The following is a 27,625-nucleotide window of genomic DNA, read 5'->3' on the forward strand; positions in this document are numbered from 1 at the left end:
GCGGCTTTGGAGCAGCTGCCAGGCGGCTCTGTGTTTCCAAGCGGGAGAGGGGAGCCTGTTCTACTACAGGGTTGAGACAAAGTCCACGGGTGATGGCTGGGGAGCCGGGGCGCGGCAGGGTGTGTGCTCGGCTCCCTGGGCTGGCACCGGGAGGACCTGGGGCCCAACCACCCCGGGAATGAACCCTGGCATCCTGGCCCCTGGCAGCAGCAGGGCCCACAGCAGCCCAGGGGTGGGCAGAGACCCACGGCCACATGGTGACAGGACCTGGGGGGCCCCGACCCCAGTGCTGCCCCTTGGGACAAGCGGGAAACCGGGCTGCCATGTCCCTGTCACCTGGGCATTCCTGCCAGCATCACGCCTGCATCCCGTTCCTCCCAGCATCCCAGTTCCCACCCGCCTCTTCCTCCCCACTCATTTGGCGTGACCACGTGTCCATCACCCCAGTACCAGGGCTGGTAACGTGGCAGTGCCAGGACGGCATCCCAGCTGCGCTGCCCTTACCTGTGCCCTGGGCTCCAGGGTGGCACAGAGGCCCTGCCGCGGTTGGATGTACCTGAAAATCTCCTTTGTCTGGTGTCACCGTCAGTCTGGGGACAGACACATCTGGGGCTTGAGACATGCAGGGGTGGGTGTGAAAGCACGGTGACCCTGCCCAACTGGCCATCACCACAGCCAGGCGCTGCTAGCTGCAGGTTGGAGGAACCGAGGGGATTTATTCTGCTGGGAGAGACCTCTCCAGGCTGGTTCCCAGGCAGCTCCTGCCTCTGCCCCCACCAGCTGGCTCTGGTGCTGCCAGGGGGAGTGGGGTGCTCCATGCTGGCAGCAGCAGGCAAGTGTGGGCAGTGCTGGGGGGCAGGGGGATCCCCCACATGCTGCCTTCCATGCTGCTAGGCTGGCATCAGCTTTGCCAGGGCTCACAGGTGATGGTGGGTGATGGAGCTGAGGCTGGAACACCAGGCAGCCAGGGCAGCACCAGAAAGCTGCTGAGCAGAGGAAGGGCTCTGTCACCCGCAGTGACAGCCCAGTGCCCCCACATGTGGCTCTTGCACCTGTGAATCAGCCAGAGGGAGAGGCTGTTGGAAGCTTCTGGGCAGGGACGAGAGCACCCACAGCCCAGGCAGTGAAGGGGCAGCGGGGCCCAACCCCATCATCTCCACCCCCATCATCCTCATCCCCAGCACCCCCATCTCCATCATTCTTATTCTCATCATCCTCATCTCCATCATCCCCATTGTCCTCATCCCCATTCCCATCATCCTCATCCCAAGCTTTCCCATCCCTATCATCCTCATTCCCATCATCCCCATCATCTTCATCCCCATTGTCCCCATCTCCATCATCCTCATCCCCAGCATCCCCAGCATCCCTGTCCCTATCATGCTCATCCCCATCATCTCCATCATCTTCATCCCCATTGTCCCCATCCCCATCATCCTCATCCCCAGCGTCCCCAGCATCCCCGTCCCTATCATGCTCATCCCCATCATCTCCATCATCCCCATCATCTCTCCATCATCCCCATCATCTTCATCCCCATTGTCCCCATCCCCATCATCCTCATCCCCATCATCTCCATCACCCCATCCCCATTCCCAGGATCCCCAGGGTCCCCTCCTGGCCCCTTCCCACCCATTGGGGTGCTGAGCGGGGGTGCCCAGCACCGGGGCCTCCCGTGCGGAGGGTGGAGGTGCCAGGCTGGTTGTTCACACAGTTTATTTGCTCGGTTTGGGTGTCTTACAAACAACGGGAGGGACGGGGAAGGGGAGAACTTCAAACGGCTTCGGCACAAGTGAAAAGCACGGGAGCGCGGGAAGTGCACTTCAGCGGAGCCAGGTGGGATGGCGGGGGCTGGCTGGGACAGGGCTGGGGGGCACGGCCGGGCTCCCCGCTTCTGCTCGGCCCCGGCCAGCCCGGGGGGCCTGACCCTGCTGCCCACTGCTGGGGGCCGGGGGCTGGGGCCGAAGTCAACCGAGGGGCAGTGGGTGCTAAGGGTGGGAGTGGGCCCCAGCTGGGGGTTGGTGGGGGATTGCAGACCCAGGGTGGGATGGGGAGAGTGGTTCTGGCCCCCAGTGAGGGGGTGGCAGGAGGTGACATGCAGCCCCACTAGGGACCTGGCCCTAACGCAGCCCCCCGGGATTGATGGGGCAGAGGCCCCACGGCATCCAGCCCCCCGCTCTGCGGCATTGCCTCCCCTTGCCCCCGGGGTGGCTGACCCCAGCCCCCTGCCCTCCCTTCCCCAGCTCTGCCTCTCGCAGAGGCTCTGGGGGCCGGGGTCCCCAAAGGAGGAAGAGGACTGCCACAGCAGCACCACAAGCCCCCTGCAGCCCCCAACCTCTCCCCTCCCCCTACAGTGACCCCACTGGGGGGAAAACCGCAGCCCAGGTGGTAACTGGGGGGCAACTGGGATGTCATGGAGGGGGTGTCACTGCTCACACAAGGGGGAGGGGAGGGAGGGAAGGCCTTGGGGGGCTGAGCCCCATCCCTGGCTGCTCTACCACACACGTTGTGGCGGGCTGGGCAAAGCCAGGGCTGCTCCGCACACGCGTCGCGGGGGGCTTGGTGGGTCCCTGGGGACAGCAGCGGTGACCCGCTGGCACTCAGACAAGGACCCCCACACTAGCTGGCTGGGACCGCGTTCCCAGCTGGCTGCACCCTGCCCAAAGCCCCTGTGCCCCCCATGCACGGGGACTGGGCGCCACCAGCACAGCCACAGCTGGCTCGGGGCAGCGGCCGTGGGGCTCCAGGTGCCAAAAGCAACCCTGTCCTGGGGCTGCACATGGGGCTCCGAGTCCCGGCATGTCTGGGACAGGGCTGGCAGGAGATGGGACGCCCCCGGGGCAGCCCGGTGCTGGGGCAGGGCCGGACTGTGTCCCCCAGCCCCGCCAGGCGCTGAGGTGGGCTCAGTCGGAGCCACGTGCCCGATGCCCATGAGATGTATCAGCTGCTGTGGCAGAAGTGCTCAGGGTTTGGGCAGCACTCAGCACCCATGGGTGCTGCCGTGGGGCCCCCACCCTCCCCGCCTGCCCCAGCGGGTCTCAGTGGGGAGAAAACGCTGGTGCTGGTGGTGAAATCCCCGCTGAAGGGCTGGGGCATGGGGTGGGGGGAGTGGGGGAGGCTACTCGCAGTCCCAACACGGACACAGCATCTTGGGGACACCCTCTGTGGGACACCGGACCCCCAGCAGCTCCTAGTCCCAGCGCCTGGGGTGAACTGGGCTGACTCGCTGGCCTGGGGGACCTGACACTGCAGCCCGGGGCCCCGGAAAGCGGCTCTGCAAAGCTGCTGCCGCCAAGCAGCAGAGGCAGGAGGGGGATGCGGTGCTGGACCCCCTCCCGCTGCTGCGAGGAGGCACGGGAGCTACCACCCCATCCCCTTCCCCATGGGGCTGGCCCCCCCCAGCTCCCCTTCCCTCGCTGCCATCGCCATCCACGTTGCCTCAGGAGGACACGGGTGCCTGGCCACAGCACCGCTCAGCACCCTCAGCTGGCAGAGCCCAGTGACACCGGTGCGGCAGCCTGCGGCATTGGTACCTGGACGGTGGCAGCCGTCACCTCAAGCACCAGGGCGAGATGCTCCTGCGTGGGGGGCTGAGCCCCAGTGAGCAAAGCAGGGTCCCCTGCCCGCAGCCCTGGGGACAGGCTGGAGCTGCCCCATGGCAGCCGCGTGTGGCCCACGGCCCCCTGTGAGCTCCCATTGCGGCCGAGCATCACGGAGGGGATGCTGCCCTCAACACCCTTCCCTTGCCTGAACACGCTCCATCCTGGAGGGGCTCACGGCTTGGGGAGCCCAAGGGCGTGGGGACAAGGACATGGGATGGTGTGGGGACATCCGTGGGCAGCCGGAGGGGGGACAGCCCAGGGCCTTTCCCTGCAGGAGAAGCGGATGATGGAGATGCAGATAGAGGGGCTGGCATGGGGCTGGCTCCGTGCCTGCTGCGGGCTGGGCCAAGTGCGGGTCCCGCTGGCCACCGGGAGTCATCTACGGACGTAGCGGCGTCCTCCGATCCCCCAGCCTGGCCCGGTGGCGGGTGGGCAGCTGCCGGTGAGAGGAGGGAAAGGCTCCGGTGTCGGCAGCAGGAGGGCTCCAGCACAGGGTGAGGTGGGGGGCGTGCGTGCCGTGGGGCGAGGGGGGGTCTCTAATAAATATCACAGGCAGCGCTGGTGGGGTGCGGCGCGGGGCGGGCGTTGGGCAGGTGGGGTGAGCAATGCCACGGCCGCGGTTCGCTGCTGCCCGCTGCGGCTTCGCAGGCGCCGTGTTGGGTCTCCCCGGTTCTGCAGAAAGAGGGTCCGTGTCCGGTGGGGGAGGGAGCCCGGCGTGCCGGGGCGGTGGACCTGGCTAGCGGGGGCCGGGGCGGAGGGGGCTCGGCGGGGGCAGCCTGCTGTGGTGGTGGCGTGGGGCCGGCGGGGCTCACATCACCGTGCAGCACTTGCAGCGCTGCTTCTTCACGTCCGTCTCCTGCTCGGCCTCCTTGGCGTCTGTGGCGTTGGTACCCGGCTTCTGCCCAGCCGGGCTCTCCTCACCGGGCGGCTGGGCGGCCGCGGGCTCCAGCGCGGTGCCATTGGGCGGCGCATGGTCCTTGTGCGCCGGCTCCGGCTTGCTCTCGGCGTCCTCGATCACCACCAGCTCGGCCTTGATGGTGCCCTCCAGCCCCAGCACCTTCTTGGTCTCGTCCTCATCCTCCACATTCTGGTAGCCCATGAAGATCATGGTGACGGGCTGCTCACGGCTGGGCTCCGTCCCCTCTCCCGGCGGCAGTACCACCGTGCTCTCCCGTGGTTTGGCTTGCAGCCCCGTGATCTCCCGCCGCGGCGTTGGCTTCTGGCTGGCCGGGCTGCTGCCGGCCCCCTCGCCCACCTTGGCCGGGGCTTCGCGCCCAGTGGCTTCGCTCAGGGTGGCCTCATCTGCCTTGTGCAGGAGCTCGTCGACCTCGGAGGAGCTGAGGGGGTGCGCCCCGTTCTGCAGGGCCCCATCCTCGGCGCTCACCGCGTGCACCACTGCGGGGACAAGAGGAGGGAGGGTGAGGGGGGCTCAGCCTGGGGGGCTCGGGCTGGGGGCACAACTTGACCTGGAAAAGCTCCTGCTGGCACTGACCCGCTCAGAGCTGGCTCCCGTGCAGCTGGGGAGCGGCACCTTCCCCTCCCCAAAGGCCCCAGCACTGAGGCTGGGACCCCCCGGCAGCACCCCACCCCCACCGAGGCCAGAGCTGCTGCTGGACCCCCCCGCATTGCCTGGCCCCTGCCCCACAGCAGACGGGGAGGCCGAAAACAAAAACCACTATGCAAGGAGCCATTCCTGGCCTTTGGCACCTCCGAAGCCTCAGACCCGGTGAGCCCTGCGGGAGCCGTGGCTGTCTGCCAGGTCACCGACAGCCGGCCAAGCTGGCCACGCTGGCCACGGCAGGACCGAGTCTGGCTGGTGCCCGGCTCCTCCAGGGTCGACACAATGCTCTGCGGCAGATCACTGCTGCCACCAGTAAGACCCCAGCGAGCGCCCAGCAGGTGCTGCCCCACCACGTCCCACCACCTGTGGCACCCAGTGGCACTGTGCCCAGGAGGGGACGGGGCTCTTCTGCCACCAAGGCGCTTTGCACGGCTGCTTGCAGCGCTGGAGGCAGCAGACGTGCGTCACAGTGAGAGCGGCCTCCGGCTCATCGCATTTTCCACTTGACCTGGGGCATCATGCGATGATCAGTGCAACAGCCTCAACAGCCAGTTGATGGAGTGATGGACGATGACCAGCCCCAGCAGGGCCAGCTCAGCTGGCACCAACGCACGGCTGCCCCGCACCCATCGCTGCCGAGGCAGCTCCTCAGCCTGTCCTTGGAGCTGGGGGTCCCGCAGCAGCCGGGGGGCTGAGCCAGGCAGCAGGTGGAGGTGAAGGCCAGCATGGCCCAGCACGGCCACAGCCACAGGGAGGGTGTTGAACAGGACTGGCCACCGGTGCAGCGCAGTTTCCTCAGAAGAAGCTGTTGGTCCACTTGGCCACCATGGTCCCCAGTAACACACCCCAGCTCCGTGGCAGGTCCTTGCCACCGACACAGCCATCCCTTGGGCGTCACCAGGCCCTTCGAAGCAGGTTCCCAAAGGTTCCCAAAAGCAGGGGCCACAGGCAGGGACCGGTCCCTATTGCTGTGCCTCCTCCGTGCCTGGCAGCCATGCTCCCCGCTGCCAGCCTGGGCGCACCGGGCCGATGTGGTGCCACTGCCACGTTCCCCACTTGTGGGACGGGCTCCTGAGCCTTGGACACAGCCGACCCTCTTCTCCGCTCTCCAGCGGTGCAGGGTCACGATGTGCAAACCAGGGCTGGTCTGTCAGGACCATCTGTGCCATGCTGCCAGGACAGATCCCACACCGGCTGGGGTGCAGGACTGGGGCCACTGGGGGGTTGCCCTCACTGGTCTCCCCGACAGCACTGGCGAGGCTGGCCGGGAGCAGCCCCAGCTCATCCCAGCCCTGGCACCTGCTGGGATGCTTGGGTGGCCTGTTCCTCATCCCCTTCCCTTTGCTCCTGACGCCTGCAAGCGATGCAGGACAGGCCGTACCTTTCAGCTCATCCTCGTACACTTTGACCCCCTGCAGACAGTGGTTCTGGGGGAGCAGGGTGGTGCTGGACAGGACCTTGGTCTCCCCAGTCACTCTGTCCTTCTCCACCGTGATCTCCACCGAGTACATGGCTGGGACACAAAGAGGACAGCACGCGTTACGGTGGCCCTGGCCCCCCCCAGCCCCAGCTCAGTGGCCGGCAGCGGGCAGGCGTGTGGCGGCAGCGGAGCGGTGCGGTGCGGTGCAGTGCTCAGCAGAGTTAGCGAGACAGCAGGCGGCAGCGGAGTGGTGAATGGCAGAGGCAGGTGTGACATCCCAGGCACAGCCCTCCTACGGGGACCCACGGGGCCATGGCCGTTCTGGCACTGCCGACATCACCTTACCTCCGCGTCTTCTGCGTCCCCTGGGCTGGAGCTCAGCCAGGCCCTGGAGGCACCAGGCAGTGCCGTGTCCGTTTGTCCGGCCGGTGAGTGGTGCCAGCTGCGGGTGCCTGGGCTGGGAGCCAGGCTCATGCTTGCGCGAGGTATCATCTCCTGCTGAGGGTGCTGGTGCTGGGCAGCCCCTCCACCCCCGTGGGACGGGTGATCCTCATCATCTCTCCTTCGGCTCCTGGCCAGTCCTTGCCAGCACTGGGGTCACCTCAGCCTGGTGGCACTTTGCTCCAAGGACCCTAAGATGAGCTGTGCCCAGTGCTGGTGCCACAGCCTGGTCTGAGCCAGAGCAAACCCCTCCAGCACCAGAGCTGGCCGCAGCCCCCCCCAGCGTGGGCAGCTCAGCCCCGCGCCCCTGCAAGCTCCCCGCTGGCAGCCAGCCATGGGGCCACAAACGCCGGCGCAGGGTCAGCCATGCCGGCAGCCAACGCTCCGCTCCCTCGCCCCTGCGCCGAGAAGCCGCAAAGAGAGTGGGAGGCAAAGGATGAAACCGGAGCAGAGACATGGAACAGGGGTGAGGGGGAGCCCTGAACCCCAAACCGGCCATGGAGTGGAAGCGGAAACAAACCCTCTGATTGCAAATAACTGATGTTCTCTGCCTTGGGCTCGGAAAGTCATCGAGCAGTGGGGAGCAGCAGTGGCAGGGCTGCGGGGTGGGCAGCAAGCCGAGGGGCAGCGCGGGAGAGGGGGGAAGCCACCAGGAAGGAGCGCTCCTCTGGGGAAGTGGGCACCTACCTGCCTTCATCATGTCAGTGCCTTCCACCGCCTTCATGGGGCTGCTGGAGACCTTCTCGGCTGGAGATGGAGAGGAGAGATGATGGCCTGAGCCAAAACGATCGCCTGGTCGTCCATGCGCCCATGAGACGGGCCCCAGGGAGGGTGGCGTGTCCCCCCACGGCTGCCACCTGGGGTGGGCTCCCCCACCGCAGGGCACCCTGCCCAAGAGGGGACCGGGGATATGGGGATGGGGCTCTCCCAGCTCCCCCCACCCATCCAGCCCCAGCACCGGGGCAGCATGAGGGGCGGCAGGCACTGCCTCCCGAGAGCAGGAACCGCGGCCGAGGCGGGATCACCTACCCTTGACCGTGCCCAGGGGACTCTGCAAAACAGAAGGGAGAAGTTAGGGGCTGCTGGGAGGTGCCACACACCCACCGCCCACACACCCATCCCCACCAGGGCAAGGAACCCTTGGCCCAGCCCTGCTGGCACAGGAGCTCCGAGGGTGACAGGGACACACAGGGTGGCCAATCCACCCAGCTCGGCTGGGACCGGGTCCCACCGCAGCCACGCCAGTCCCTGGTGCAGCCCTGCAGCAGCTCCCTGTGCCCGACCCCTCTGTCACTGCAACCTCCCTGCTGCCGTGCCGTCACCCCAGCAGAACCAGCTCTGGTCTGGCGGGGGGTGAGCAAGCACCGACACGCCACGCACCCCTTCTCCCCCTTCCCCCCCCAGCAGGCAGCTCTGCCCGCAGAGAGCGGCCATGCCCACCTTCTGTGTGTTGGGGATGGGCTCTGCCTTCTCCTCCTTGGCCGGCGCTGCCACCTCTGCCAGGTTCTCCCTGGTGGAAGCTGCCGAGCTGCCGTTCTCCAGCGTCTCCAGCTCCTTCTCCAGCCTGCGGGGAGAGTCGGGGCTGAGAGGCCACGGCGAGCCATGGCGCAGGCAGCCCCCACAGACCTGCGAACAGGGGCCAGCAACATGGTGCAGGGGAAAGAGGAGGCGCAAATCAGCCCCTGGGCTCACGAGGCGCAGGGACAGGCAGACCGACCTGCGTCACGGCCGTTGCCATCTCTTCACAGGGGAAAAGTGTGTGTTTGTTGGAACAAACCCAGGGGCTCCACCGGTGGGTGCTGCCCCGGTCCTTAACCCAGGCGCCCGTGGGCTGCACGCCTTCACCCGTCTCCGCGGGGCGAGCGATGCTTAGGACAACGGTGGCAGCTCCACAGCCGCTGCGCAACTGGGGCGGTCGCCCCAGTGGGTGGCAGAAACTCCCCCACAGGCACCAGGCAGGGGGACTGACCCACCAGGGTCTTCCGCTGTCACCATGCAGTGACAACTGAGCCTGCCACACACTTGCCAGTGCCCTCGCTGGGTGGCATGGAGCAGCACCGCTCCATCACGTTCAGCTCCCACATACATTGCTCAAAGCCTGTTTGAGCCTTGCACGAGGGCGATTGCCCGTTCCTGGCCACCAAGCCTGGCCAAGAGCTGTGCTGGCAGCAGGGCCCCATTGGGACGCGGCAGAGGTCAGGGGAGTCCCCGTGGATTCATGTCCCTGTAAATTAGGGCCCCTCTGTCATCGTGGTGGCAGCACCCCCCCGGCAGAGCCCCCCCTTAACTCCCGTCTCCCCGCAAGGCGCTGGCAGAGGAATGCACCGCACCATTAGACTGACACAAAGGCCCCTTCGTGCCTGACCCCTCTCTGCACTGATGCTCGGTAATTAACGCACAGCCGTGACTGATTGCATTCTTGCAGGCCAGCTGGGCTGCCGGGACACCTCTGTGCCAGGGGTCCCAGCCCAGGCATGAGGGGGCTGGGCAGGGGCTGAGGCTTCTCCCCCTCCAGTCTCCCACCCTGCCCCTTCCCCAGGCGCTGAGCCACCGCAGCAGGGATGGACATCCGTGGGGAACCAGCCCCCTGTTTCCCTGCCCTGAAATCATGGGTGCTGGGCACCCAGCAGACCCCCAGGGGACCCCAGCCCCACAGCTCCCACTGCCATCCTACACAGCGTGTAGCTGACACAGCCCCAGTGTGGCTGGGGGTGTCCATGCTTGGAGGGGCTGCGGGGCTGGATGTGCTCCAGGACCAGCTGCAGCCCCCCAACAGATGCCGGACAGAGCCCAGCCGGGGGTCTCCAGCCAGAGTGGCTGAGCCCTGGCAGCACCGCAGAGGCACCTCCTCTCCCGGCAGCTCCGAGCTCCAGGATGGATGCTCTCCTCCAGGGTGGACGCTCTCCTCCAAAGTGGATGCTCTTCTCCGAGGGGGCCGTGGCCAAACGGAGCAAGCATGGCAGCACGCCCTGTGCCTCATGCCCAGCACATGGGACCAAGCTGCATCCCAGTGTCCCGGCTGCCCACGACTTGGGTGCCCTCCAAGTGCACCCCACCCCCACCCCATCCCATTACCTCTGGATGGTTTCCTCCAGCTCCCTGGTCTTCACCTCGTCCTCCTGCATCTGCTTCTTCATGGCCTCGTCCTCCTCGGAGGCTGAGGCTGGGGCCCCCTCCAGCAGCCATCTCTCCCGCAGAGCCTTGGACTGGGGAGCAGAAGGGGGTCACGGTCCTGCCACCCCCCCAGCCGGGGGGCCCCCCACGCAGAGGCAGCCCGGGGGTCCCGGGGGAACCTCACCTTGAGGTGCTGCAGCTGCCGCCTGTCATCCTCGAGCTGCCGCCTTTTGTTCTCGATCTCTGTCTGACGTTTCCGCTTCTCCTGGAGGGACGAGAGCGGCAGAGCTGGGGGCGGCGTGGGGGGGGGGGGGCGATGCCAGGCATCACTGGGGTGGGGGCACCTCTGTCCAAGCCGGGGCAGCATCCCCACAGTGAGGAGGAGCGAGGAGTGGGGGGTGAGGGGCTCCCGTGGGGTCTGACATGGGGACCCAAGCCATGCCCGGGCTGTGAGACTGGCCCTGGGGGTAGCCCACCGGGAGCTCCCCACCCCTGCATCACGCCCCTGCCCTCATGGGGGAAACTGAGGCACGGAAAGTGCAGAGAAATTAGGGCAGAACCTGGGCTCTGTTCACCACCTCAAAACGTTGCCTTCCCCTCGCCGGCTCCGAGCGAGCTGCCAGTGCCGGGGGGAGCCAGCCCCCACCACCTCTCCCACCCCCCTGCACGTCCTGGGGCTGGCCCAGAGCATTTCAGCAGAGTCAGTCCCAGCCTGGGAAGCGCCACCCGCTTTCTTTCTCCTCTGGCCCAGAACAATTTGCCCTTTGTGCAGCAGAGATCGGCTGGTAGCGGGATGGGACAGGGAAGCTGGCAGCCCGTGGCGGGCAGGGAAGCTGCTGTGGGGCAGCGACAGGGTTTAAAACCAGCCCAGTGCCCTGCTCTGTGCCGGGAAGTGGCTGCCCAGCACGGCCCCCATCTGCTTGCTAATTAATATAATTACTAGTGCCCATAGCGGGCACGGCTGGATCATGTGCCATCCTCAGCCCTTCCCTGGGAAAGGGTGAGGGGGGAATCATCACTCATTTCCCTCTCACTCGGGGCTCATCAAGACACTGCTTCATTAATTAAACCTTCCAGCTACCCACTGCTTGCTCTGTCCCCATTTCAGCAATGCAGCCAAGCCCTGCCGACCCTGCACCCCAGCCGTGGCACATCCCCGGGCAGAGCCGACGCAGGACAGGATTCTCTGGCATGGGCTCCTGGAGGTCCTGGAGCCCCCTGCAGCTCCTGCCCCTGCCTGCAGCCCCGGGAGCAGCTTTCTGGGCCAAAGCCCCTGCACCAACCCCCTCCTCCCCGCTGGTGTCTGCCCCACGTGCCACAGGCGATGGCACAGGGATGTTGGGATGCCAGCTCAGGGTCCGGCGTGCTTGCGGCGTGGGGGGGACTCACCGCGATGGCCTGCAGCCTCTCCTGTTGAAGGGTGCTGGCCTCCACAACCCTGCAAGGGAGCAGAAAGAAGCAGTGAAGAGCGTGGCCACCCCGGCGGAGGGGAGGTGTGGGCAGCAAGGGAACGGGGACACCGTGCCACCAGCGCACAGGACACAGCACACGGACAAAGGCTCTTCCACTGGCTGCTGCCTCCCCTTCCCCTCGGCATCGCAGAGCTGAGTACCCCTCGCCTGCACAGCTCCTCCAGGCCTGCCTTGGACCCCTGCCCTGCCCCAATGCCCTGGGCCAGGCACCTTGCCCAGCACATGAGGGTGACACGGTGCAGCTGGACCCGCTCCTCCTGCAGCTGTGGCACAGATGGAAATGGTGACCACGGAGGGGCTGGAGCAGGATGGTGCTGGCCACCCCTGCGCTTCAACCTGGCTCAGACTTTCCATTCCAAGCCCGTTCCTTGGCTGCTGACACCCTTCCCGGACAGTGACCTTTCCAGGCTGCGTGCACAGGCACACGCACGCCCACGTGCACGGACACACGGACACGCACAGACACACACACTGCAACAGGCTCTGCTCCAGCTGGGGTTCACCCGCCTCCACAACGTGAAGGACCATGGCTGTGCCCGGGGATGCTGCCAGCTGCAGCCGCTCACCCCGACACAGCTCTCCCGGGTGCAGCCAGGCCCCAGGGTGCCACGAGGAGGGGGTACCCCAACACCCCGCAGCCAGGTGTCCACACACCCGCCTTCCCGTGTCCCAGCGGTGCCAGTGCCCCAGACCAGCCTGACCGGCAGTGCAGCCACATGGGGCCAGCGAGAGCCCCCACGGCACAGAGCATCAGGTGCAGGTTGGGCAGCCGAGAGAGCCACAGAGCAGGGCTGAGGATGGCTGCCCGGGGCCGGCTGTGACTGGGGATGCTCAGGCGCCACAGGGAGCCGGCTGGCTGCTTGCCAGGTGATGCTAACGAAGTGCTTCGCTGTGACAGTAATTAGGGTGGGAGGCACGGAGGTATCGTTAGACGATGGATCATTGCCACTTGCTTCTCAGAGCAAGGAACAGCAGAGCCTGCGAGGGGGCAGCTGCACAGGCAGCTGCTCTGGAGGAGACACCGGCATGGAGGCACTGGTCCGGACTCCAGCGCCTGCGGCTGAGCCTCCTTTCGGCTGCTCCCTCGCACCTGGGGCCGCCTGTGCTGCTGCCCTGGGCGAGCAGGAGTTGACGAGACCCTGGTGGGGGGTCTGCACCCCCCAGTCCAGAGCGGGGTCCGGCTCTGGGCCCTGCCCGTGGCTGTTCCTGCAGAGGCAGTGGAGGGGAGAGCTCTTGGACATCATTTGTGCCAGCGGTTCAGTGCACATCCATCGTTGCAGCTCCCAGGGGCTCCTGCCCTGGCCGAGTGTGCGAGCCCGGGAGGGTGGATGTGCGGGGGGCGGCAGGACAACCCTGCACCCAGCTCCATCCTGCATGCCCCGCCGGGCCCCAGGGCTCTGAAAGCAATTAAAACCAGACAGACAGTCCCTTCCCAGCAGGCAGGAGGGAGGAAGAGGAGCAGTCGCAGGACCACCAGCAGTCCCAGCCCATGAGGAGCAGCAAGGGGAGAGGGGGGGACAGGGAAGGGTGGGCAGCGCCGTGTCCCCAGCACAGCAGGAAAAGCCTTTAGCAAGGAGCGAGTGTCAGAAGCCCGGTCCCACCCCAGCCTAGGCACGGCTGTGCGCTCGGGGGCACCCAGCAGCTCGGGGGCCACAGACCCGCTGGCACAGGCTGAAGCCAACCCTGGCTACGTACGGCACCAACCACAGCAGGAGCTGAGCCGAGGCCCAGGGGGGGCAGCCCCAGCCCGGCTCGGGGTGCCTGTTTTGGAAGACAACACGGACTCCGAGGTGATGCCCAACACCCACAGGCTGCGGGCACCGTGGCGGGGGGCACCGGCCCTGCTCCCCGGCTTCCTCCTCATCCTTCCTCTCCCCCCACTGCTGAACCGTCTGCTCCCTGGGGATGCAGGCTGGGCTCTGCAGATGGCCCAGGGCCGGGGGTGGCGTGGGCAGGAGAGCTCCTCCGCGCTCCCACTACCGGCTTTTTCCAGTGATGGTTTTACACATGGGGCGGGCATGGGCTGCCGCACCCCCCACAGTACCTCCCTGGGCCACACGTGTCCTCGCACACATGTGTGCCCTCGCATGAGTCCTCCACCGGAGCGGACAGCACACACCTGTGCAAGAGCTGATCTTTGCAACAGATCCAAGAGGCTCCGCTGGGGCAAAAGGACCCCCTGCCTCCCCCTGCCTCTTCCTCCAAGCCAACAATTAACGAAAAGCTGTTCAGAGCCGCCCCGTCCTCCCCTCACCCCGCACCCTGCCATCCTGGTGGCGCGTGAAATCCAGGCCAGAAAAACAAACCAGGGAAGGCGTCGCTTTTGTAGCGGTTATTTTTGTGCCGTTCGCGGCAACGCGGTGACTGTTGTGCACACGCAGGCGCACACCCGCCGCCTCCCATGTGTCACGCCTGGCAGCCCGCGGCCCCACACTGCACCCTGGACACGAATTAAATAATTATAAACCCAAAGGAGTTGGGGTGTCTGCAAGTCCCTTTGCTGTCCCTGTTCCCTGCCTGTCTGCGTGGGGGCTGAGGGTCCCTGGTAAAGGGACAATGGGGGGGCAAGGGGCTGACCCTGCTCCCTCCCTGACTGTCCCCATCACCAGCTGCCCCCTGAAACCCCCCCCCAGCAGGAACCGCTCCCTTGTGGGGAGAGGGGCTGGGGACAGCAGGTTTCCCTCCGGACACAGGGGAACTTTCTCAGGAAAGAGGGATCAAAAGCAGCTGCATGACTCGGAGCTGTGACAAGGACAGCGATGGACCCGGTGGTCTCTCACGGGACACTCCCAGCACGCGGGAGTGGGGACCAGGGGGACACAGGGCCCTGACGGGGGGAGCACGCAGCAGGCGCTGGCAGCAGCACCCACATCACCGCCCTACACCCTGCCCCCAGCTCCAGCCCGAGGGGTGAGACCTCCCCTTTCCCCCCCAAACCAGCGAGGAACCCCTCGGGATTCGGGGCAGCTGGGGCGGCTCTCTGTGGAGACAGATTATGTGCAAAAGGTGACAGGAGGGACCAGCCCCCCGCTGCCCCTGCACCCTGCCCCGAGCCAGGGCCACCCTTTGCCATGGCCCCCTCCCCGCTGGAGGCTGCTGGACACCCCCCCCAGCCAGCTCTCGGCCCCCCGCAATCAGGGGGCCCTGGCCCTGTGCCTCTCCTGGATCTTGCCCCATTCCATGGATCCAAACTTTTGCAGCATTCCTGAAACGTTCTGTTCTGCTTTTCCTCCCTCCTCCATCCTCTTTATTTTCCATTATTTGCTACAGTCTCCGCATTCCCGGGTCGAACGCCAGGAATCTTCCTGGCCCAGGGAGAGACGCAAATCAGGCTGGATGCCCCTTGCCGCCCCCTCCCCCCCCGCAGCCTGTGCACCCCAGCCCTGCTGCGGGCTCCGTCACTCCCAGACCCCAGCAAACGGCAGGCAGCGGGGGGATCACCCTGCTGCCCCCAGACCCCAGACCCATGCACCGAGTGATGAGGGGGCAGGATGGGTGGAGGGGTCCCCTGCCCCACCCACCCCACCCCTCGCCAGCCCCCGGCTCCCACCGGCCCCTGTCCCTGGAGGCGCCGACAGGGACCCCGCTGCTGGGGACAGGATGGGGGGGCAGCCCCTCCCCAGGCCGCGGCACAAAGCGGAGCAGCCCCCCCCCGGGGCCGCGGCGGGCGGGCAGCCCCAGGCCGGTGCCGGTGGGGCCCCGCAGCCTCCTGTGACTGATGGCTCCGGCGAGCCGGGAGGCGGTTCCCTGGCAACGGCGCCATGGCAACGGCGCCATGGCAACGGGCGAGCCGCCGGGTTGGGGGATGCGCAGCGCGGGCGGAGGGACCAGCCCGCCCCCCCCCCCCCCCCCCCCCCTGCCCGGGAGCCCCCGGGGCCGCCCTGCAGCAGCTCCCCACGTCCTGCACGCCGGCACCAGTGGCAGGCCAAAGCCACAGCATCTCCAGAGCATCCCCGGAGGCCTCAGCTACACCAGCATGAGCTCCGGATCCATCCTGGGTGCCAGGGCCGCAAGGCGAGCCCAGGGCCACCGAGCCCCTCAGGAACCACGAGCCCAGAAAAGAAGCCCAGAGCGATCCCTCCCTCCCCCCTCATTTCACCGGGTCTCATGAGCTCCGGTCAACAGGCTCAGGCTTTTCCACCCGGTGTCTGCTGTGTGCGAGTCCCAGCCCTGCCGGTCCCAGGGCAGCTCCTCGAGCCGATTCCGGATGCACCGCATGGCAGGGAAGGCCAGGGGCCGTGGCACAGGAGATGAGGTCGAAAGGACCAGGGACGCGGGTGGCACCGGGGGATGATGCCCCGGGAACTCCCACCCGCAGAAGCAGCAGCCCCTGGACCCGCAGACAGACCCACACACACGTGTGAGCACGCACGCGCCCCGTGCACATACCCGCGCTCTGCCTTGGCTCTCCAGCTCTTTCCAGCCCTGCTGATGCTGCCGTTTCCTACCATCACAAGGGAAGCCCGTGACCTTTTGTCTCCTCCCCGCCTGACATGAAACAATAATGTTTATTTGCCTTCCACTGTTTTTTCCCATTAGCTCATCCAAATGTGCGAAGAGCCATTTCAAGCCGCTCCTTCGCTCCCCTGACCTCTGTTCCCTTTCCACCCGCTCAGCTCTGAGCCGGGGGAAGGCAGGGAGAGAGCCCTGCACAGGGGCACTGCCACCCGGACCCCCGGACCGACACCAGCGTGCCACGACTCTGGGGAGATGAGGGGGTGCAGGGCCCAGAGGCTGCATAAATGGCAGCACTGGTGGCAGCTGAGAGCCCAGCACTGATTTGTATCACCGTCCCTGTGCCAAAGCTGGGTCCCTTGGCCAGGCCCAGCGTGATGCTACCGTGGGGAGCATGCCTGCGGGGAGGCTGCGAAGCCTCAGTCACAAAGCCATTAGCAGTGGGGCTGCTATCGAATGCCCTTGTTGGCAGCAGGCACAGAGGGGAGGGGGCCATAGCAGCCCGGGGGCTGGCACTTATCGACCTCAAAGGCAGATAAATCCACGGGCAGCGACTCGGGCAAGGATGGCCAGGAAGCTGCGCTGCCGAGGAGCCACATGTCAGGTCCGACCCCCCTGCTGAGGTCTGGGTGACACAGGGGCTGCTGTGACACAGCCCCAAGGTGCTGGCTGTCTGCACCCCGCAGCTGGCTACACGGCCACGGTGCTCAGTCCCACTCCTTCCCTCCCGGTGAGCCATGCCTTCCCCATGCTCCTGCTGCCTGCACAGCCCCGCAACGCTGCTGCCCTGGGAGAAGATGGGGACAGGGGGGAGAAGGGGGAGGCGGGAGGAGGAGATGGCAGCCCCAGGCTCCCGAAAACGCAGGATGCATTAGAGCAAGCAGAGCTGCCTGATTGATTCTCCGGGCTGAGACGTGGGCTGGGAGTGCCAGGAGAAAATGGATCCCATGAATATTTGATGAACAGAGGCTTGGGGAGGGAGTTTGATTGGAAAATTACAGATCTTTCAAACAATGGTTCAAGTGCCCTCCAAACACTTGGGTTTCCAGCTCCCTTCCAGTAAGAGGAGCAAGGCTCCACCAGGAAACTCCCCCACGATTTATGAATGAGAGCGGAACCGGCCTCTCCCCATGACTGGGAGCGCTGACCAGCTGGGACAAGCTGGCCTGGGACATGGCACCCGGCTCCCCACCACCGGTGGCCTCGGTCACATCACTTGGTCCTTGGGTTGCTGTTCACAAGGCAGCGTGGCTGGCCCAGCCAGACGCCATGAACACAGGCACGTACAAGGCTCCAAGGTGCCGGCAGGAATGTGGCTCCTGCCCGGGCTCCTGGCAGAGGCACCCCAGGGAGCCCCAGGCACCCGCGGGGAGCCCGGTCCTCGGCGCCAAGCCAAGGGGCTGGGCTCAGCCCACATCCAGCCATGCTCCACCAGGAAACACCTGTCTGGGACAGGATCTGCCCCGGCTCCTCTCCCTCCTCCCAGGCTGCTGCAGGGCTCATCCTCGCCCCTGAGAACGGCTTCTGTCTGGGGCCCGGGGGCTCACTCGCTTCCGGATGGAATAAAGACAAACTCGGGAAACCGGGCTCCTGTGCACGCCTCTGCCTCCAGCCCAGAGCTCTGCGCCTCCACCAGCCCTGCCCCAGCGCACGTCACCTCCCCAGCCTTCCTCCTGGCCCTTCCTCGCTGCTGGAGACGAGCCCACGCCACAGCCCGGCTGAGCCCAGCACGGCACAGACCCCACGGCGTGAGCCACCGACCCTGCGTGGGGAAAGGAGCTGCTTCTGGGCAAGAAGCAGGAGTGTCAGCACCGGCAGCTTCCCGGGAAACTGGTCCAGTTCCTGCCCAGTTGCACAGGTCTGGGCAAGAGGCCCCATCCCATGGCCAAACTCTGCACCCTGAGATCCACCAGCCCCGGGCAGGCCTGGGGTGCTGTTGTGTGACCATCTGTGGCTTCCTCGGGAAGCACTGGGCAGGGTGATGGTGCTGTCCCCTCGGCTGCACACAGGGCCAGACCTGGCCCCCTCCAGCTGCCTGCGGCCAGCTGGGAGGCAGCGATGGTCCAGCCTGGGGAGCATTAGATGGGTTCCGCTTCTCCCCAGAGGCCGGCGGAGAGCAGGATCTCCAGTCCCTTCCCAAAGGGCTGCCAGCTTATTCCCCAGGCAGAAATCTCCCTCCTTCCCGTGGGCACAACTGTCAGCTTTGGATCAGGGCTGGACAGGGTCGGGAGAGTTCCCACTCCGAGGAGACCCCAGACCCAGAGAGGAGAGCAGAGACAAACTACCAGAGCAGCCAGACGTGGAGATGCAAAATCTCCAGCTGCTCAAGAGCATCCGTGGCAGCGGGAGCAGGGACAGACCAGCAGCCCTGACAGGACCAGCACAGCTTTCACAAGAGCTGGAAGCTTTCAGCCAAACCTCCCCAGGCACCAGTGGCTCCCGGCAGCCAGGACCCTCCTCCAGCCACTGCCAGTGCCAAGGCAAAGCAGGAGCCAAAGCAAGGCCAGCAGCACGCTCCCCAGCACCCGTTATCTGCCGCAGAGCCAGGCCGACACCAGAAGAGCACCTCGCTGTGCGCCCACCCGCCCTGAGACCCTCCTAAACCCCCAGCCCCATGACCAGGCTCTGGATCTGAGGGAGCAGGATTGACCTGGTGAGACCCAGTGCAGAGGTGCCAGAGCTGCAGGTCCCCCGCCGGTAAACCCAGACCCCCCCAGGGGAGCACGTCTGGGCATTTTAACCACTGACTTTTGCACGTTTATCCCAGCCCAAAAGCTCAGGAGCCTCCTCCTGAAGAGCCGCAGCCCCCGAGCAGCTGGAGGGGCCGCACCGGCGCTGCCCAGGTGGGAGCCACGTGCGCCCTGTTTCGCTTTGCGGCTGCACCCCATGCCCACGGACAGGACTGCAGGGAAGATGCTGCTCCCACAGCTCGGTGGGGCGAGCCCCCCTGGGTCCCCCCGGGCTTTCACTCAAAGGGAAGGGCCATCGGCAGGTCCAGCGCATGGTGCTGGTGGGAGGGAAGCCCCCGTGCCCCTCGGCCCTCGCTGGGAGGGTCTGTCCAGAGCCTCCACTGCCAGGGGAGAGCGGAGTGGGGTGAAAGGCAGCGTGCGGAGCCTGGGGGCAGGAGCCACCACCCTGCCTGGTGCCGTCGCCTTCAACCCCAGCCCTCGACGCCTTCACCCCAGGAAACGCTGCGCCCGGTCCCTGCAGCTCCTCATCCCACTCCCCAGGGCGCATCGCCCCCCTCAGCTCTGCCCTTCCCCTCGCTGCCTTTTGGCAAGTCACGGGCCCATTTTCCTCCCCACAGAGGCCCTTTTCTGAAGGGACCGATGCACAAGGCGCTGCCAAAAGCCATGGACCTGCCTTGGCAAGCTCTCGCACCGCAAAGCCTCCGGCCCCTCCAGCAGCAAGGGGAACTGCTCTGCTCCCCCAGCCCCGCAGACGCTGTGCCCCAGCCTCCGAGACGCCCCCAGGCCCCCCCCGGTGCTCAGCCCTCAGCCAGCCAGAGCCCACCCCGACCCCAGGAGACCACCATCCCATCCCTCGCCAGCCCCCCCAGCTCCACAGGGCTCCCCAGGTGGGAGGCAGAGGGTGTTGAGCATGGGAGCATGGGGAGCATGGGAGCATGGGGAGCAGGACCTGTTGAGTGCCCAGCACCTCGCTAGCAGGCGGCCAGGTCATGGGTGCAAGACGAGGTGACCCTGAGGAGCTGCCCCCGGCCTGGCTGCCCCTGGGAAGCCCCCAGTGCCAAACCCAGGGGATGCTGGGGGTCCCCTTGTTTGCCATGGTGGGGAGCACAGCCACGGGAGGGAAGGGGAGGCCTGGGTGAGCCAGGGCCAGCCCAGCCGGCTGCTGTGGCTGGTGCCCGGCGCGTTGAGCAGCCAACCAGCCCCGTGCCATCCTGGCACCAGCACGCTGCGGCCGGCAGCTGCCGGGATCCCTGAGGGGCACAACCAGCGCGTGGGCAGGATGGTCCCCAGCTACTGGCCTCCACCTGCTCCCTCCATCCCCCAGCTGCCCGCCAAGCCCCGTGCCCGGCTCCGAGCCCGTCTGCAGGCACCGACCGACCGGGCAGGGCCCCAGCACAGCACACAAAGGATAAGGCCAGGGCAGGGGAGCGACTCTCCAGGGGGGACCCGGCGTGCGAGGACCCCCCCCCCCCGTTGCAGCCGGGTCTCTCAGCAGAGGGCTGGGGGTGCGTGTGCAGGGAGGGGTCCGTGGCTCGCAGCCACCCACTCACCCCAGCCACACGCAGCGGCAACAACAGGTTCAAAACACAAAAATAAACGCCCTTCCCACCCCTTCGCTTCCCGCACCGCTGCCAGCGGATCCTCACCCCCCCCGGCAGCCCCCGTGCCTCCACCGCTGTACCCCAAGCCAGCGCCTCAGCACCCCACAGCAGGGCAGGGAGCCGGGGAGGGGCAGCACCTGCTGAGCACCCTCGGGAGGATGTGAGGGCCCGGTATTGGGGTCCTGAGCCCCAGCACTGAGGGGATGCGAGCCCCCAGTATTGGGGTCCTAAGCCCCAGCATCTGGGGGGGTGAGCCCCCCATTTTGTGGTCACTAACCCTGGTGCAGGGGGGGATGCAAGCCCCCGGTTTTGGGGTCCCAAGCCTCAGTATCGGGGGGATGCAAGACCCTGGTATTGGGGTTCTGAGTCTCCAGGAGCAGGGGGATGCGAGCCCCTGGGTTTGGGGTCCCGAACCCCGGCATCAGGGTGGGATATGAGCCCCGGCATGGGCTCCATGAGCCCGCGGTGTGGGGTTCCCACCGCCCCGGTGGGGGGGGTCCCAAGCCCTGGCACCCGGCGGGGGGGGCACTCCCGGTACTGCGGTGCTCAGCCCGCGGCGGGGGGGGGGGGGGGGGGGGGGGGGGCGCGGCCCGGTGCCGGGGTCCCGCGTCCCGCGGCGGCGGCCCGGCCGGCTCCGGTACTCACTCCATTTTCCAGGCGGCCTGGGGGGCGGCGGCGGCGGCTCCGGCGGGGTCGGGCCGGGCGAGGGGCGGCGGAGCGGGGCCGGCGGCCGCCGGCGTCCCGGCGCTCAGGGCCCGGCGGGCGGCGGCATCCCCGGCGGGGCTGCGGGATGCGCAGGGATGTCGGGGCCGCGCCGGTGCTCCCGCCTCCCGCACAGCTCCGTCTGCCGGGCGCGGCCCGCCACTGCCGCCGCCCCTCACCCGGCCTCGGGGCGCGGCGCTCCCCGCCCGCCGCTACCGGCGCCCCGGGGGCTGCGGCTGCTGCTGGGGCGCGGGGGGGGGACCGGGGGCGCGGGGCGGGGGGCTGCGGGCGCTGCGGGCCCCGTGTCCAGGGCAGCACGGCCAGGATGCACCCCCCCCGGGAGAGTGCCCCCGGGGCCGGGGGGTGCCGGGAGCGCGGGGCGGGGGGCTGCCGGCCCCGTGTCCAGAGCAGCACGGGCAGGATGCCCCTTCCCCACCCCGGGAGGGCGCCCCCGGGGCTGCGGCTGCTGCTGGGGCGCTGGGGGGGGACCGGGGGCGCGGGGCGGGGGGCTGCGGGCGCTGCCGGCCCCCTGTCCAGGGCAGCACGGGCAGGATGTGTGTCCCCCCCTCCCGGGAGGGTGCCCCCCCGGTACTGCTCCGGCCAAAGGCCATGGCTCGCCCCGCGCCACGGCCTCCGCACCCCCCCGCATGCAGCCCTGCCAGTGGAGGGCGACCGGGGAGGGGATGGAGAAGGGGGGAGCCTGGGATGTGCACCCCCCGCCCCCCGGCTACTCCGCCGTTTCCCAACGCAGCGGTCGCGTTGGGCAAACTGACACAGGAAGCCCCCAGCCACCCCCAGCCACGGCCCCGTTGGGAAACGTGCCCGCTGCCGGGGGGAGAGCTCCCTGCTTGGCCCGGGAGCAAGCCCAGCTCTGCAGTAAGGGGCACCCCAGCAGCGGGGCCTCCATCCCCCCACCCTGGCACCCCCACCCCGGTACAGCCTATCGCCCTCCTTGCACCCCAGTGGGTGTGCTGTGAGTGACCCCGGTGAGTGTGCTCCTGGGCCCCTTCCCCCCAGCCATCCTCCCCCCCCCCCCGGGAGACCCACTAGCCTCCCTCCCACCCTCTTGCTTTGCAGGGTGACTCTGGGGGACCCCTGATCTTCAGGAAGAAGGTTTACAGTATTGTCTTGTTCTCTGGGAACAGATGTGGGGACCACCAGTACCCTGACATCTACACCAAGATGGAGTAGGAGCAGGCAGCCCCACCACCCACAGCACCGCCGCAGAGCTGGGTGGGCTCTGGAGGGGCCCATAGACACGGTGGGTCTGAGCCCAGCCCAGCCCCTGCATGACCCACAGCGGAGGGGTCTGAGGATGGGGTGGGGCCCTGCTGCTCCCCCCTGCCCCACCAAGAGGAGAGGGGTTTCATCCTGATTAGTGCAAGGTGCAAGGGCCAGGACTGGGTTGGGGACCTGCTCTGCTTTCCCTCTTCCTTCCCCAAGCCGCTCTCCTGCCAGCAAGTGCCGCTCCGGGGGAAGCTGCCATGCTGCACCTACCCCCAACCCTGCCAGTGCCCCCCACCCCGCAGCAATTGCACAAGGCAGCAACACCCAGAGAGGAGGAAGCAGGAGGGAGATACCCATCGGCACACAGGCAGGGTGATTTCAGCACCCCCACCCCAACTGGCCCCAGAGGCGGTGGCAGTGGCCCACGCTGCACCAGCATGGTCATGGCCGGGCTGTTCATCCTCAGCCTGGGAGGCTCCATCCTGCTCCCAGCATTGGCCCCAGCAGGTAACGGGAGAGCTGGGGCTGAGCGGGCTGCAGGGCTGGTCCCCACGGCCGGGGTGGGAGGTGGAGACCCTGGGCTGGAACACTGCGGTGCAGGGGAGGCTTTGCACTGCCACGCTCGGTGGTCCTGGGCCAGAGCCACTGATGGGTGGCTCCCCAGCACCCATGGGTAGTGCTGGGGTGCTCGGGACACACAGCCAAGAGCAGGACAGACATAGGTGAGAGTGATGCCCAGAGTCCCCAGCAGCTGGTGACCACCTGCACCCACCCACCCACCAGGCACCCAGGGGAGCCGGATCATCGGAGGAAGGGTGGTGGCCCCTCACTCCCGGCCCTTCATCGCCTCCATCCAGGTGGACAGGCAGCACGCCTGTGGGGGCTTCCTGGTGTGGCCCAAGTGGGTGATGACGGCAGCCCACTGCCTGGTTCCCAGGTGAGCCATGCTCCCACGTGGGGCACCTCCCGTGTCCCCCCCCGACACAGCGCAGCCCCCTCAGACAGATACCCCTGTCCCAGGGGGTTATGCAGTCCTGGAGCCCACCCGTGCTCCCCTCGAGCCCACCTCGCCAGCCACCTTCTCCCCCTCCCCAAAGCCCCCCCCTGCTGCAGCAGCACCCACTCAGGGCCCCTCTGCCACAGGCGCGACCCCTCTGTGCGCGTGGTGCTGGGCGCCCACCGGCTGCAGGAACCCGAGAAATCCCAGCAGGTCTTCAGCATCGTGGACTCCATCGCCCACCCATACTACAACCCCAGCTCGGTGGACAATGATATCCGCCTGCTCCTGGTGAGTCCGCCACATCACTGCCCACAGCAGACTTGCCTGCTGGGAGGTCGTGGGCACCCACCGGCTGGAGCTGGGGCACCCCACACTCTGTGGGACATGGGAGGGAGCTGGGGTGCCCCACACCCCGTGGGGTGAAGGAGGGAGCAGGGATGCCCCATGCCTGCAGGACACAGGGAGGGAGCCAGGGTTCCCTGTGCCCCGTGGGGTGCAGGAGGGAACTGGGGTGCCCCACGCCCCGTGGGGTGAAGGAGGGAGCAGGGGTGCCCCATGCCTGCAGGACACGGGGAGGGAGCTGGGGTGCCCCATGCCCCGTGGGATGCAGGAGGGAACTGGGGTGCCCCATGCCCTGTGGGATGCAGGAGGGAACTGGGGTGCCCCATGCCTGCAGGACACGGGGAGGGAGCTGGGGTGCCCCATGCCCCGTGGGATGCAGGAGGGAACTGGGGTGCCCCATGCCCTGTGGGACATGGGGAGGAAGCCAGGGTGCCCCACGTCCCGTGGGGTGCAGGAGGGAACTGGGGTGCCCCACACCAGCAGGACACCGAGAGGGAGCTGGGGTGCCTCATGGCCCATGGGATGCAGGAGGGAACTGGGGTGCCCCGTGCCCCGTGGGGTGCAGGAGGGACCCGGGGTGCCCTACGGGGCACGGCGGGGAGCTGTCCCCGTGGCCGGCCGACACTAGGTGTCAGTGCTTCTCCGGAGAAGCGGGACCGCACCCCGGGGTGCGATGGAGGCGGCCCAGGACCCACGGACCCCGGCCGGGTGGGCAGCTCCCCGCACCCCTGGGGCAGCCAGTCTCCGGAGCAGAATGGGACCAGCGCAGAGGCTCTGGTGGGTGCTTCTAAAGAGGAAAGGGCAGAGCTGTGGGGGTCAGCGTGAGCAGGGAGCTGGGGCGGGTGTGCAATGGGGTGCAAGGGGCTGGGGGGTCCCAGGCAGGAGCAGCTGGGGGGCTCTGCCTCGGCAGGGCAGCAAAGCCACCCGTGCCCCCGGCTCCCTGCCCAGCTGAACAGGTCGGCCACGCTGAACAAGTATGTGAAGCGGATCCGCCTGCCCTCGCCACACGTTGACCTGAAGCCCGGTACCGTCTGCTACGTGATGGGCTGGGGGGACATCTCCAACTACGGCGACCAGCCCACCGAGCTGATGGAGACCGGCACCACCATCGTCAAGCGGAGCCTCTGCCGAACGCTGTGGCATGGCAAGGTCTCGCACAACATGCTGTGCGGGGCCAGCCGCAACGCCACGCTGCAGGGCGTCTGCACGGTGAGTGCACTCCTGGGCCCCTGCCCCCCCAGCCACCCCCCCACCCCCCCCCCCGGAGAACCACTAGCCTCCCTCCCACCCTCTTGCTTTGCAGGGTGACTCTGGGGGACCCCTGATCTTCAGGAAGAAGGTTTACGGCATCGTCTCATTCTCTGGGAACAGATGTGGGGACCGCCGGTACCCTGACATCTACACCAAGATCTCCAACTACATCGACTGGGTGCATGACATTGTGCAAGGGCACCGCCATCGGAAGGGGCAGCTGAAGCCCTAGCCAGGGTTGAGGAGGGGTCCTGGGGGGACATGGGCTGTGGGGAGAGGGCCCCAGGTGTCTTGGCCCTCAGGGCCAAGAGTCCCAGGTCCTCTCAGCTCCAGGGGCTTTGGGAGCTGATGCTCGGGGGACCCAGGCCAGGGCAGGAGACCACCTCTGCCTATGGGTGAGGGGAGGCATGTGCCCCCAGGCTGTACGAGAAGCTCCAGCACCTCACTTGGCCTCTTGCAGCGGCAATATTTTCCTTCCTCAATAGAACCTCGGTCCCAGACCTCTGTCCATTCACCTTCCCTCTACCTACCCTGCTCCTCCCTTACAGGGGGGCCACAGCCCCCAGCTCTGGGGCAGCCAGGAGCTCCGGGGACCCCTGCCCCCACACCAGCCCCTGCCCACCCTGATCCTGCTCCAGGGACATGATGGGGAGACCAAAACTGAAGCCAAGACCAAGACCCACCTGCCCTGGGAGCCAGCAGACGTGGGGCTGGGACTTTAGCCCCCTTTAGTCTCCTGATGGGCAGCTGAACCTGGGAGGGCTGATTTGGGCCGGTCCTTAACCCCTCACTGCCCAGGCGACTGCTGCCCTTCTCCATGAGGGCTGGTTTTCCCCAGCTTTCCCCTCTCCTTTCCCTGCCCCACCACAACCCACGCTCTGGCTGCCCCACTGCTCCCCTTCATGCTCCGATCCTTGTCCTGGCTTGTCCTGGGCTGGGTGGCTGGAGCAGGGGGTGCAGGGGAAGGAGGGTAGAGCCAGCCCCCACTCAGGACCAGGCCATGCCCCAGGGGAGCCAGGCTCCGCATCCAGGCACTGCCACCCGACAGAGCATCCCCAGCAGCGCTGGAGCTGCCTTCCCGCCAGGGTGGGGCTCACCGTCCCGTCCCATCCCGTCCCACCCCGTCTCATCCCATCTCGTCTCATCTTGTCCCATCCCATCCCACACCGCACCCTCCCCACCGCGCTATGGGACCCCCCAAACAGGGGAACCACAGACACCTCCTGGGGGCTGATGGGCTCCCAGCCGCCCGGCTGCGCTGGCAGAGCCCACGGGGATCCCACCGGGAGCCTCACCCGCCGCCCCGGCACGCTCAGGCACGCAGGCGGGTGCTCGCCCCGGGAGGGAGTTGGGGGGCTGTGGGCGCAGGGGCCGGCAGCTGCCCACGCCAGCCGGGGGGATGTGAGCCAAGCAGCTGCTGGGTCTCAGCTGGGACATGCTCATGGCGTGCGGCTTTGCCCGGCGTTGCCGCTGTCTCCAGGGACAGACCCAGACATTCCCTGCTCCCAGTTGTTTGTTTTATCTGCAAATTGCTGGCACGCTGCAGCTGCGGGGTGCAGCCACCCTCCCCGCTCGAGGGGTCCCACAGGAGGCTGCAGCCGACCACAGCATCTGGCACAGGCCATCCCGCGGCCGTGGGGGGCTCCGCTGAGAAGGACAAAGGCCAGGGCAAGGCCAGCATGCTGAGGTCCCCAGAAAGCATCCTCAGCTCTGTGGTCACCGTGGTCCCCACACTGGGGAGCCCAAAGGCTTTGGCTGCCCCGTTCTTTCCTGGTGCAACCCCAGATCCCCACTGCAGGGCTTTGCACAGGGTCAGGGAGATGCAGCCGCTGGTATTGGTGGCCTTGGGGACACTGGGGGACACCCAGCCGAGGACAGACCCCTGCCAAGCTGCCAACCTCCAAGGAAGCCCCAAATCCCCGTGGGCTCCTGGCAGCGGCAGCGTGGGGCAGACTCCCCCAGGATGCCAGGGCAGGGCTGCCAGCCCTGGGGCTTCTGCGTGCTGCCGGGAAGCCTGGAGAGCCGGCGCCTGTCCCAGCTTGTCCCAGACCACCCAAAAACCGGCGGGAAGGAGGCGCCTGACTCACGGCCATGTTGTGGAAACCAAAATCTCCCGCTCATCGGCAGGAGCTGACGTCGCCACCGCAGCCCGTGCCCGGGGGCTTGGCGCGGGGCAGCACGCCAGGTGCTTCGGGGGCCAAACCCTGGGGCTGGGGCAGGCGGAGGGTGGCGAGGTGCCTCGGGGAGGAAGGCGCTGCAGGCGAGCTGTGGAGAAACCCGGGCCACACACCACATGCAGCAAAAGCTGGCGCCAGGGAAAATCCTGGGCTGCTTTATGGCATCTCCTTTACACCCCTGCCCAAAAGTGGGGAGGGCAGGTAGAGAGGGGGCTGCAGGAGGGCCCCCCGCTGTGCCCACCCCAGGTGGAGATGCGACTGGCGGGCAGCGGTGCCCAGCCGGGCTCAGCACAGCGCTGGGGCACGGGAGCCACCTGGGTTCAAACCAGGCTGCAGCCTGGGCCGGATCCTGCCTGACGCTCAGCTGAGGCTGAGGGTGCTCGGCACCAACCAGGAGCAAAGGTTTCATTCCCCCTCACCACTTCACGGTGCCTCGGTTTCCCCCATGTAACCCCCTCCCCAGGACCGGGGTGCTGGGGAGTCTCAGTCAGAGCCAACCTGGCCCCAGGAGCCCCCTGCAGCTGTTGGGGCCATGCCGGAGCCCATCCACGTGGCAGGTCCTGAGCCAGG

The 27,625-nt window shown here is 67.4% G+C and overlaps 2 protein-coding genes across 5 annotated transcripts; one reads left to right on the forward strand and one right to left on the reverse strand.

The window, feature by feature from the left end:
* Positions 1-1,699: 1,699 nt before the first annotated feature.
* On the reverse strand, positions 1,700-21,259 carry PALM (paralemmin). 4 transcript variants are annotated; one of them, XM_037382614.1, is made up of 9 exons: positions 21,002-21,259; positions 11,528-11,576; positions 10,323-10,403; positions 10,100-10,230; positions 8,465-8,588; positions 8,054-8,075; positions 7,712-7,771; positions 6,545-6,676; positions 1,700-4,997 (listed from the first exon to the last, which is right to left on the reverse strand). In XM_037382614.1, the coding sequence occupies exons 1-9, from the start codon at positions 21,004-21,006 to the stop codon at positions 4,411-4,413; spliced, it is 1,191 nt and encodes a 396-aa protein (XP_037238511.1). In that variant the 5' UTR covers positions 21,007-21,259; the 3' UTR covers positions 1,700-4,410. The 4 variants fall into 4 exon arrangements, with proteins under 4 accessions (XP_037238511.1, XP_037238509.1, XP_037238508.1 ...); XM_037382612.1 differs by lacking the exon at positions 21,002-21,259 and adding an exon at positions 16,000-16,251; XM_037382611.1 differs by lacking the exon at positions 21,002-21,259 and adding an exon at positions 15,710-15,949.
* A 1,283-nt stretch (positions 21,260-22,542) lies between these two features.
* PRSS57 (serine protease 57) lies at positions 22,543-25,378 on the forward strand. Its single transcript, XM_037382540.1, has 5 exons — positions 22,543-22,792; positions 23,069-23,222; positions 23,429-23,573; positions 24,576-24,836; positions 24,931-25,378. The coding sequence occupies exons 1-5, from the start codon at positions 22,543-22,545 to the stop codon at positions 25,108-25,110; spliced, it is 990 nt and encodes a 329-aa protein (XP_037238437.1). The 3' UTR covers positions 25,111-25,378.
* Positions 25,379-27,625: the final 2,247 nt, after the last annotated feature.

Source organism: Falco rusticolus, chromosome 4, assembly GCF_015220075.1.
Source record: "Falco rusticolus isolate bFalRus1 chromosome 4, bFalRus1.pri, whole genome shotgun sequence".
In the NCBI taxonomy this organism is placed as follows: Eukaryota; Metazoa; Chordata; class Aves; order Falconiformes; family Falconidae; genus Falco; species Falco rusticolus.